This window comes from Chrysochloris asiatica, unplaced genomic scaffold, assembly GCF_000296735.1.
Source record: "Chrysochloris asiatica unplaced genomic scaffold, ChrAsi1.0 scaffold00607, whole genome shotgun sequence".
NCBI classification, from domain to species: Eukaryota; Metazoa; Chordata; class Mammalia; order Afrosoricida; family Chrysochloridae; genus Chrysochloris; species Chrysochloris asiatica.
This window is the reverse complement of record NW_006409125.1, coordinates 98,924-111,326: the sequence shown is the minus strand read 5'-3', so window position 1 is coordinate 111,326 and position 12,403 is coordinate 98,924. Positions and strand designations below refer to the sequence as shown.

At 44.3% G+C, this 12,403-nt stretch overlaps 1 protein-coding gene and 1 pseudogene across 1 annotated transcript in view; both read left to right on the top strand.

The window, feature by feature from the left end:
* The window catches only part of LOC102841459 (leucine-rich repeat-containing protein 37B-like), a 3,599-nt gene extending 1,969 nt beyond the window's left edge, over nt 1–1,630 (top strand). Inside the window, exons 5-6 of the mRNA XM_006877801.1 lie at nt 1,142–1,333; nt 1,487–1,630. Of these exons, the coding sequence (XP_006877863.1) occupies nt 1,142–1,333; nt 1,487–1,630 (336 nt within the window). The remainder of the gene's footprint in view (nt 1–1,141; nt 1,334–1,486) is intronic.
* Nucleotides 1,631–1,685: 55 nt separating this feature from the next.
* The window catches only part of LOC102841081, a 37,859-nt pseudogene continuing 27,141 nt past the window's right edge, over nt 1,686–12,403 (top strand).

Genomic DNA, 12,403 nt, shown 5'->3' with positions numbered 1-12,403 from the left:
CTTCTCCAACCCAGCAGGAGATTCTAGCTCACCTTCCTAAGCCCTCTGAGGTGGTGGGACCTTCTCCAACCCAGCAGGAGATTCTAGCTCACCTTCCTAAGCCCTCTGAGGAGGTGGGATCTTCTCCAAACCAGCAGGAGGCTCCAGCTCACCCTCCTAAACCCTCTGTGGAAGTGGGATCTTCTCCAAACCAGCAGGAGATTCTAGCTCACCCTCCAAAGCCTTCTGAGGAAGTTGGTACTTCTCCAGTCCAGCAGGAATTTTCAGCTGAGCCTCCAGAGCCCCTGAGGAGTTTGAGCCTTATCCAATGCAGCAGGAATTCCCAGATCACCCTCCACAGCTTTCTGAGGACTTGGAACCTTCTCCAGTCCAGCAGGAAGCCCCAACACAGCCTCCAATGTCTCCAGAGTAGCTAGAGCCTTCTCCAGGGCAGCAGGAGGCTCCATTTCAGGCTTCAGAGCCCCCTAAGGAGTTTGGACCTTCTCCAATACAGCAGGAAGGCCCAGCTCAGCCTCCAAAGCCCTCTGAGGAGGTGGAAACTTCTCCTGGCCAACAGGAAGCCCCAGGTGCAGCTCTAGAACACCTTGAGGAGATTGAACCATCTCCAGTCCAGCTAGAGGCTCCAGCTCTCCCTCCAGAGCTTCCTGAAGAAGTGGAGCCTTCTCCAGTCCACCAAGAAGCCCCTGCACTGGCTCCTCTGCTTCCCCATGAGTTCAAACCTCCAACTGAGCAGGCAGCTGCTGTTCCACTTGCAGAGCTCCCTGACGAAGTAGAACTTTCTCCAGTGCTGCAGGAAGTTCCAGGAGAGCCTCCAAAACCATCTGAGGGTATTGAACCTTCTGCAAGTCACCAGGAGTTTCCAGGTTAGATTCTAAGTCTCCCCGAAGAAATTACACCTCCTTCAACAGAGCAAGAGGCCCCAACTGCACCTTCAGAGCTCTCTGAGGAGAGTGAAACTCCAGTCCAGCAAGAAACCCCAGCACAACCTCTTGAACCTCCTCAGGTTAAACCTCCAACACAGCATAAGGCCCCAGCACATCCTTCAAAGCCCTCTGAGGGTATTGCACCTTCTCAGACTCAGCAGTAATTGCCAGCTAAACCTTCAAAGCCCTCTGAGGAAACCACACTTTGTCCAACCCAGGAGGAGGCCTCTGTTCAGGCTTCTCCAGTACAGCAAGGGGGTGCATATCAGCCTGTAAAACTCCCTGAAGAGGTGGAACCTTCTCCAGTTCAGCAGGAGGCCCCAACCCAGCCTCATCTTTCAAACTTGCCCAATGTTACAGTTAAGCCTGCTGATCTGCAGCTGACCCTAACTCCAGAACCCACTAAGGAGGTTCATTCATGTCCAACCCAGCATGCTGTCCCACCTCAACCTCCAGAGACTCCTTCTGAGAAGGGGAAATCGGCAATGAAACAGGAGTCTCCAGGTCAGTCGTCAAAGACTCAGGGAAATGTTGAGCCTCCTCCAGTTCATCCTCCTAAAGAGGTCAAACCTCCAACCCATCAGGAGGACCTAGCTCAGCCACCAGAGCCCCCAAATGTGGTTTTAACTCTACCTTCTTTGCGTGACATTTCAACCTCCAGGTCCTCCACAAATTCAGCATTCAGTCTTGCCTCAAATATCAGTTAAACATTCTCCAGCACAATGAGATGCCCCAATTCAGCCTCTGGAGTCCCCTGAGGAGATGGGACTTTTTTCAACTCAGGGGAATATCCTAGCTCAACCTCCAGATCCACCTAAGGAGATCGAATCTTCAGCCCTGCAAGAGGACCCAGATCCTGCTGATGATTCCCAGCATTCTCTAAGTGAGCAGGAGGACCCACCACAGCTTATCGAGCTCAGTAAGGAGGATGAAACTTCTCCAATCCAGCAGGAGGACCTAGCTCAGCCTTCAGAACTCCTTGAGGAGGTTGACCATTCAGCAATTCAGTTGGATGACCCAAAAAAACCCCAGATCACAGTAAGAAGGATGAACCTTCTCTAACCCAGCAGGAGGACCTATCACTACCTCCAGAGCCTCCTACAGAGGTTTTAAATCAACCAGGAGGCCATCATGTGGTGATGATTTTACCTCCAGGACAAAGTGAAGCTCAGCATCTACTGTTGCCCGATGTCACAGTTAAACCTCTGGACCTGGAGCTTACCATAACTTCAGAAGCCACTACAGAGGTTCCAGTACCAGTCCAGCAGGAAACCACAACTCAATCTCCAGAGCCCCTTGATGAGATGGAACCTATTCCAAGCCAGTTGGTGGCCCCAACTCAAACTCCAGAGCATCCTAAAGAGGATGAACCTTCTCCAAACCATCAAGAAAACTCATCACAGACTCCAGAGTCCACTGAGAAGGTTGAACCTTCTCCAGCTTAGGAGGAGGACCCAACAAAGCCTGCAGATCCCACTGAAGAGGTCCAACTTCCTTCAGGCCAGCAAGAAGCCCCAGTTCAGCTTCCAGAGGAACCTGAGGAGGATGAACCTCCTTCAAACATGCAGGAGACCCCCACCTGAGACTTCAGAGCCTCCTACAGAGGTGGTAACTCAACATCCAGGGGACCATGAAGTGACAGTTTTACCTATAAGTCAGAATGAAGGTCAGTATCCAACATTGCCCCAAACCACAGTTAAACACCTGGATTTGGAGCTTACTATTACTTCACAACCCACTACAGAGGCAGGACCTTCCCCAACCTAGCTAGAGGCTTCATCCCAACCTCCAGTTGAATCTTCTCTGTTTCATCAGGAAGCCCCAGTTCAGCTTGCAGAATGCTTTGAGGAGATAAACACTTCTTCAGCTCAGCAAGAGGTGCTAGCTCAACCTCCAGAATCCCCTGTGCAGGCAGAGCCTTCTCCAGCCCAGCAGGAGGCCCCAGCTCAGCCTCCAGAGCCCCCTAAGGAAATCGAGCCTTCTCCAGGCCAGCAGGAGGCCCCAACTCAATCTCCTGAGCCCCTTATGCAGGCAGAGCCATCTCCAATTCAGCAAGAGGCCCCATCTCAGCCTCCAGCCCCCCTCAGGAAGTTGAGCCTTCTCTAGCCCAAGAGAGCCCAATTCAGACTCCTGAGCCTCCTATGCAGGTAGAACCTCCTCCAACCCAGCAAGAGGCCTCATCTCAGCCTCTAGAGCCCCTTAAGGAAGTTGAATCTTCTCCAGTCCAGCAAGGATTCTCTACTCAGTCTCCTGGACTTCTCCAGCTCAGCAGCAGATCCCATCTCAGCCTCCAGTGCCCCCTAAGGAAGTTGAGGCCTCTCCAGCCCAGCAGGGAGCTGTAACTCAGGCTCCTGAGTCCCCTATGAAGGTTGAACCTTCTTCAACTCAACAGGAGGTCCCATTTCAGCCTACAGAGCCTCCTAAAGAAATTGGGCTTTCTCCTACTCAGGAGATTCCACCTCAGTCTCCAGAACTGCCTAATGGGACACCATATCCAGTACTGCAGCAGGTCTCCAATCAACCTCCACAGCCCCCTGAATTAGTGGGCCATCCTTTTCCAGTCCAGCAGGAAACACCTAGTCCATTAAAAAAGCCCCCTGCAAATGCAGAGCAGGAGATGCCAACTGTACTTCCAGAACCCCCTAAGGAGGTAGAACCTTCTCCAGTCCAGATGGAGTCTCCAGCTCTACCTCCAGAGTCCTCTGAGAATAACCAACCATCTCCAGCCCAACAGGCAGCCTCTGCCCTGCCTGCAGAGCCCCCTAAAGAAGTTGAACTTTCTACAATCCAGCAAGAAGTCCCAGTTTCACCTTCAGGTGAAATAGAGCCTTCTCCATCCCTGCAGAAAGTCCTACCTCAGGTTCCTGAGCCCTCTAACGAGGCTGTGCCTTCTCCAATCCAGCAGGAGGTACAAGTGCATCCTTCAGAGCCCCATAAAGAGACAGAGCCTTCTGCAGTCTAGCAGGAGACTCCATATCAGCCTGCTAATGAGGTGGAATCTTCAATCCAGCAGGAAGCTCCAACACAGCCTTCAGAGCCTACTGAGATGGTGGAATCTTTGGCAACCCAACAGTGGACCCCAGCTCAACCTCTGGAACCTCCTAAGGAGGGTGTGGCTCAACATCCAGTGTTCGATGAGGTGACAATTCCACCAACAGGCCAATATCAAGATCAGTACTTATGTTTGCCCAGCGTTACAGCTCAACATATTGACCTGGACCTTACCATAACCCCAGAACACACTATGGAAGGTGAACATTTTACAACCCCACAGAAGACTACAACTTCTCCAAATTGCCCTGAGGTGACACTTGTACATCCAGAGCAGGTTCAGGCTCAGCAGTTAAACCTGACTGAAGTCACAGTTCAACCACCAGACTTGGAGATTACTATAACTCCAGAACCCAATATGGAGGTTGAACTTTCTCCAACAACACTGGCAGGTCAGGATCAAGCTAAGCACTCAAACTTACCCAAAGTTACCATTAAGTCTGTAGATCTGGAGCTTACCATAACTTCAGAACCCATTACAGAGGTTGAGTATTCTACAACCCTAAAGAAGACCACAGTTCCATTGGACTTGGAACTTACCATACCTCCAGAACCCAATACAGAGGTTGAGTCTACTTCAACCAAGCAGGAAACTCTAAGTCAGCCTCCAAAACCTCCTAAGGGCTTTGTAGCTCAACATTCAGCACATTATGAGGTGACAGATCCACCTACAAGCCAAGATAAAGTTCAGCATTCAAACTTGGCCAGTGTCACAGCTAAACCTGTGGACCTTGTGCTTACCATATCTCCAGAATACAAAACTGAGGCTGAAATTTCTCAAACCAGTCAAGAGACCCCAACTTAGCCTCCAGAGCCACCTGAGGAAGTTGTAACTCAATTTCCAGTGCATCATGAGGTGGCAGTTCCACCTACAGGTCAAAGTCAAGCTCAGCATTCAAACTTACCAAATGTCACGGTTAAGTCTGTGAACTTGGGGCTTACCATAACTGCAGAATCCACTATGGAGATGACAGCTTCTCCTGAGCACCGTGAGGTGACATTTCCACCTCCAGACCAAGTTCAGGCTCAGCATCCAAATCTGACTAAAGTTACAGTTCAACCTTCTGACCTGGAATTTACCATAACACCTGAATTCAATACATAGACTGAACATTCTACAGCCGTGTAGATGATCACACTTCCTCCACAGCAAGTCACCATTCAGCCTTTGGATTTGGAGCTTACTGTATCTCCAGAGCCCCTTACAGAAGTGCAACATTCTACAGTCCTGCAGAAGACCACAGCTCCTTCTCTAAAGAAAGCTACAGATCAATCTTTAGATCTACAGCTTACCGTGTCTCCAGAACCCACAATAGAAATCGAACATTCTACAACCCTGCAGAAGACCACAGCTATAAAGATCACACAGTGGAAATCCCCAGGGGCAGTTCAGTTCTGTCCTGCAGGGTCCCTATGAGTCAAGTATACCCTTAAAACAAATTCACAGGTACGCTGAAAGACTGGCACAATTGTCACAATACACCAAGTATGTGTGGGAATTTGGGCTCCTTGTTTATGTCAAATTTTCCTAATAGATAAAACTAATTTGCTTCAGGTGAAACATAAGCTTTATTGTATCTCCTTCAAAAGGCAAGTTGCCAAGGGAAGACGCCATCTCGGAAAACCGAGTAATTTTATGACCTATATAACATGGCACAGGGTTGCTTACAAATTTAAGTGTTGTTTTATCCTGTATAGTTGTTGTTAGTTGGTACCAACTCATAGCGACCCTATTCACAACAGAAGGAAACACTGCCTGGTCCTGAGCCAACCTTACAATTGTTGACACACTTGAGCTCATTGATGCTGCCACTTTGCCAATCCATCTCGCTAGGGGTCTTCCTCTTTTCTCAGGCCCTCCACCGTACCAAACATGATATTCTGCTCCAGTGACTGGTCCCTCCTTACAATACGTTCAAAGTATGAGAGACCAAGTTTGGCCATCCTGGCCTCCAAGGAGCACTCTGGCTGCACTTCTTCCAACACAGATCTATAGGTTCTTTTAGCAGCCCATGGAACTTTCAATATCCTCCTCCAACACCATAACTCAAAAATATCAATTCTTCTACGGTCTTCCTTATTCACTGTCCAGCTTTTGCATGCATATGAGTAATTGAAAATACCATGGCTTGCGTCAGGTGCACCTTAGTCCTCAAGCTGATGTCTTTGTTCTTCAACACTTTAAAAAGGTCTTGTGCAGCAGATTTGCCTAATGCAATACCTTGTTTGATTTCTTGACTGCTGCTTCCATGAGTGTTGATAGTTGATCTAAGAAGAATGAAGTCCTTGACAACTTCAATCTTTTCTCCATTGATAAGAATGTTGTTTATTGGTCCAATGGTGAGGATTTTTGTTTTCTTTACACTGAGATGCAATCGATACTGAATGCTGTATTCTTGATCTTCATGAGTAAATATTTTAAGTCTTCTTCACTTTCAGCAAGCAAGCTTATATCATCTGCATATCACAGGTTGTTAATGAGTCTTCCTTCAATCCTGATGCCATGTTGTTCTTCATATAATCCAGCTTCTTAGATTATTTACTGAGCATACAGGTTGAGTAAGTATGGTGAATGAATATAAAACTGTTGCACACCTTTTTTTTTTCTTTTTTAATGTTTTACTGTGAATTATGTGATAGTTTACATGGGAGAACATTAGTTTTATGTTAATTCCATTGTATATCATTTCATTGCTATGGTTACAATCCCCTCCATGCATCATTAACCAACCAAAAGCTATACACTATAAGCCTGCCCCCTGGTCATCAGCACACAGCCCCTCTCCCTCTCTGGATCTAAAGTCACCAACTGCTCCATCTCTCCATGTCATCGTCTCTGACTCCATGTCAGGCATCACTGCTTCTCTGGGTAGGGCCCTGCTCTCCACTCTTCTCCCTTGAGGGTCCCAGGGATCTCGTTCCTAGGCTGAAAAGTTAATCACTCCCCTCCTTGCTACAAAACGTCTACCTTTACATTAGCAACCCTCACAAGCAGTCCTGATAACAATTATTCACTATTGTATCACAAGAGACCCATCTTCATTTCATCAGCCCCTCCTAGACAGATCGTATACTACTCAGTGCATTCTACCTTCCTTCACACCCTCTGAATCTAGGCTCCCTCTTGAAAGCTTGTACACCAGTCACTTCTTTCCTTTGTAGCCCCTCCATTTTGGGTAGCCAATGTCCAAGTTGCCCATCCCTGTCTACTCTGTGTATGGAGTGGGTGGGAATGATCCTTGCTGTAAGGATTTGTTCCCTCTTTTGAGCTACTGCTTGTAGTTCAAGTTCATCAAATTGTATCAGATTACTCTTTTTTTCCTCTTCTTACTTCTTCTAGTTGATCTCTGATAATCCAGTCATTGAAGCCAGGTCAAGTGGGTATCATCTGCAAGTGTGGGTGTTCTTGTGCATATGTACTCTCTTCTTATCTCTTGTGCACTCTAGTCCTCTGTGGCTATGTCACTGACTCTGGGCCCAAGCGTCTTGCTACACTGCTGGCTGACCAGGTCTCCTTTCTTTCAAGAAGTGTCTTCTGTGTTTCTAGCCACTCCAGGCTGGTCTGCTTGTCCTTTCAAGTGGAAATTTCCCTTATCTGAAGATCTGCATTGGGTTCAGGCCTCCACCTATAGTCTTATGTAATGCAGAGGCTCCACAGGAAGCTTCCTTCACTGGGCACATTGTAGCCCCATTTTTAGGTGTTCCAATTAGTTATAGGCAGAAGACTTACAAGCTTTCTATGGTGATGTTTCTGGCTATGCCTTTCTCTCCCCCTCCAGTGTCTATTTTTATAATATAATGCAAAGAAACCCAAGATTCAAAAGACAGCAAAGCATCTTAACAATATTTCCCTTTTCCTCATTCCAACCATGTCTTAGTCTCTGTATCCCAGAGCCCTGTTGTTCCAAGGTTGTGTATACATCATTTTTTACCTCTGTCCCACTTAGCCCATGCAAACCTGCCTAATTGTTCTCCCATATGCTTTGTTCTTCAATTCACCTCTCCCTTCTTGTATATTGCCCCCCTCCCCAGCAACCAAACTATCCTGTGTCTATTCCGTACTCTGGCTGCATACCTTTCTTAATTGTAAACCATTCCGTGTTCCCATGTTCTGTTTGAACAACTGCCTCTTGGTCCACATACACAGTCCTCATGAGGACAATTAAGTATTCCGGAGTACTCATACTACTCAATGTTGTCCATAGCTTGTCATGATCCACACAGTTGAAAGCCTTTGTGTAGTCAATAAAGCACAGGTAAACAAACATCTTTCTGGTGATCTCTGCTTTCAACCAAGATCCATCAGACATCAGTAATGATATCCCTCATTCCACATCATCTGAATCCTGCTTGAACCTCTGGAAGTTCTCTGTCAATGTATGTTTGCAGCCATTTCTGTATTACCTTTAGTAAAACTTTACTCCCATGGGATATCAAAAATATTGTCCAATGATTTCTGCATTCCATTGGGTCACCTCTCTTTGGAATGGGCACAAACACAGATCTCTTCCAATCAGTCGGCCAGATAGTGGTCTTCCAAATTTCTTGGCATAGATGAGTGAGTGCCTCCTGTGTCGCCTCACTTTCTTGAAAGATTTCCATTTTTAGTCCATCAATTCCTGGTTACTTGTTCTTTTGCTAATTCCTTCAGTGAGCCTTGGAATTCCTTCTTCAGTATCATTGGCTCTTGATCATATGCCACCTCTTGAAACGATTGAACATCAACCATTTCCTTTTGGAACAGTGACTCTGTGTATTCCTTCCATCTTCTTTTGATGCTTTCTGCATCATTCAATAATTTGCCCAGAGAATCCTTCAATAACGAAATCAAGGCTTGAATTTTTTCTTCAGTTCCCCCAGCTTGAGAAATGCTGAGTGTGTTCTTCTTTTTTGGCTTTCTGACTCCAGATCTTTGCACATTTTGTTGAGCTATTGGTGTTATCTTCTCGAGCTGATCTTTGAAACTTTCTGAAAATTTCTCTTCTATACTAATCTTTGAGATTTTCTATACTAAATACTTACACTTAATACAACAAGTAAGATAGTTAGTATGCACAAAGCTTTTACAATAGAGCTTGGAACATAATAAATGCATAATACATATTAGCTCATGCTACGTCTCATTTTCATTTTCTCAAGAATATTTGTGATACAGTATTGTCCCCATTTTGCAGATGAACAAATAGAAACCCAGAGCCATTGGATAACTTGCCTAGATTCATACTGTTAGTAAGTGGTAGAACCACTGAAGAGCTTTGCAGTCATTCTCTGGGCAGCTCTGCATTCCGTTTGAGAGGAGCTCTATGACAATTTGGCTTTTTGCGCATTGTATCTCAAAGGTGGTTTCTAGCTTGGATAGGACCTTTGGAACAGGAGACTTCATTTTCCTATGAAAACCCCACGTTCCAGAAGCTCCTGGCCATACCATCTCTAGGCAGTCCTAGGATTTCTTCTCATTGGCCAATGCAAATATGACATCATTTCTACTGAGTGTCTACTCTGTGCCCAGCTGCATGCTAGGTGCTTCACACACACCCTTTAGTTTAATTGTCAAACCCACCTCATTAAACAGTAATATGGAAGGCTCAGAGATGTTAATGACCTAAGTCATTGCCTCTGAAGGTGGCAGAGTCAGGACCGAATCCCAGGTCTGCCTGATTCCAGGGGCCTTGCTTCTTCCTACTCCTCCCTGCTTCTTTAGACAGCCAGTCAGGGAGTCTTCTGCAAGGCTGTTCTCAAAACTTGGATTAAAAGTTAGATTTACCCGTTCAGGTTCTTTAGGCTTTGCCCCTGAGAAAGTTTGTGTGTTGCAGTCAGAGGTCTTGTTTTGAGGAACTTCACATGGATAGTCAAGTTCTCATGGCTCATGGATCTATGGAAATGAATAAAGAAAAGGAGTCACTGAATCCCCAAGGACTTTCAAACATAGAAGAACAGGGCCAAGATCACTCTGCTTATGTCTTTGACTGTATTCCTCCCAGGAAGCAGTTTTCTCCTGTGTGCCTTGGGATCCTAGAATAGGTAGTTTGCTTGGAAGTTTGTCCTATTTTAACTTTTCTTCCACTGCCTGCTTTGGGCATTTTCCCCCCCAACTAAAGTTGTTACGATTTCCGTACATTTAGGACAGTGATTACATGCTTCTGTCCTCAGTTCTTCTTTGTCTATTCAGTTAATAGAAAGGAAACATAGCTCATTTGTCTGGACCTGTGTGGAAAAAATTGGGAGGAAAAAATATTTATGAAGTTATGATACATGGCACCTCATGAGTGGACTATGAAAACATTACACAAAGTGGAAGAAGCCAGACACAAAATGCCACTACCTGGTTCTGCATGATTTCATTACCACAAATCACTCCAGCCTCTGGCAACCGCCAATCTACTTTCTGTCTCTAGATTTGTCTGTTAGGATATTTCACATAAAGGCAGTCATATAATATGTGATATTTTGTGTCTGGCTTCTTTCACTTTGATACCCCGTATCAGAACTTCATTCCTTTTTATGACCAAATAATATCCCATTGGGTAGATATATACCACATTTTGTTATTCCAATCATCAGTTAATGGTCAATTGAATTGTTTCCATATTTTGGCTATTGTGAATAATGCTGCTATGAATATTTGTGTATAAACTTTTGTGTGTACTAAAGCTTTTAATTCCTTTGGGCCTACACCTAGGTGTGGAATTGGTGAACCATATATATGTTGTTGCAGTCTTGGTATGGAATTGTAGGATAAACACTGGACTGCTAACCGCAGGGTCAGCAGTTCAAACCCACAGGCCACTCTCCAGAAACCCCATACATAGTCGCTATGAGTCAGAACCAAGTTGACAGCACTTAACAACAACAACATATGCATATAGATAATTTTGAAGGGAAAAAAAAAACTGTGCTACATTGTCTTGGTTATATATTGCTTTTGTTATTCTTTTTAAGAATTGAGAAGAAATTCAATTCTATCATTTTCTAATGAAAATTTACATAAAAATGAATCTATTCATTTGATTGATATGCGAGCAAAATGTTATTTATTTTAACAATACTTATTAGATACCTATAGTAAGCTTCAGACTATGCCAGGCACAGGGGTGACAATGAGGCTGTGGTCCCTGCACTCAAGAAACTAGCAGTCAGTGAGACTGACAAGTAAACCAATGACTGCATGCAATGTACAAGGGCTACGGGGATCTGCAGCATGTGACAAGAGCTTTGGCTTTCAGAAGTCCCTCTTAGACTTAGTTCCTTCTTTGGCTCCAAGGCCAAAGAATTTGTTCTATATTTTTAATTGGGTGAATTCAATCATGACATTTTTTCTTTTCCCTGAAATTCTAAAGACGGAAATGAAAGCACCTTGAATTTTGGAAGATGTAGAAATAGTGTTTCCTACAGATCACAATCTCTGCTGACCAGCATAGTCATTTCTAGGGTTTTCTACAGAATGAGGTTTCAGGTTTCTACCAGAAGTTCTTTGGTATATTTTTTACTTTGCTATCCAAATCTCTGTCTCTTTCTAACCTTCTCTTTCTCCTTCTTCCCTCCACCCTCTAGTTCTTCACTAACCTAGAGATCTAGGTATGTCCCAAAGGAAGAGTATGTTATGAAATTTAAGGGTGATTTATAAAGTCAGAAATAATTTCTTTTTTAAACTTCACAAGTTCCAGACTACAAAAATATAAATACACCAAAACAAACGAGTATACCTTTTCATGGAAGTTATTTAAAATGCAAATAATTTAAATTCCATTGCATTTTTTCAGAATTCTCAATCGTAACCTCCTGACGACTATTGAAGATTCATACCTATTTAAATTGACAGCATTAAAATATTTGTTAGTATTGCAGCAATCTCCTGAGTCCTGAGATCATTTTGGTTCTTTGTTTTTACTTTCGCTAAAGATTAAGAATTTTACAATTAGGCAAAAAATCCATAGTTTTAATTTGGTTATTAGAAAATGGTTAACAAAGGAAAGGATTCATCCTGGGCAACACAGCAACAAGAGAAGAGAGCAGTGTTGAAGAACACAGATGGGCCCAAGGATATGGGTACTGAGAAATGTAGAAGTATCATTTATTCAAAAAAGCAAAGAGAATAAGGTATACATTATTTAAAAGAGGAGGAAATCAGGGGAGGTGAGATAATGGTAAACAATTAAAGATCTTACTGTTCTGTGCCAACACCTTTACTTTGATGCAAATGAACTTAAATTTCTTCTGTAAGAGCTTTCTAGAATGATCTTCTATGACAAATAAACTTGAGCTGGCTTAACTTACGGAGAAGTCAAAATTGAAGTCAGTACTTATACTTAAGTATCTTTTTAAGTACAGGATATTTTTATTTGGATCATGACTGTTGGGGCTTTCTCCTTCAGAGACATGGGAAGAACACACGTGTCACTTACAACTGTTGAGAACATTCTTATAATGAC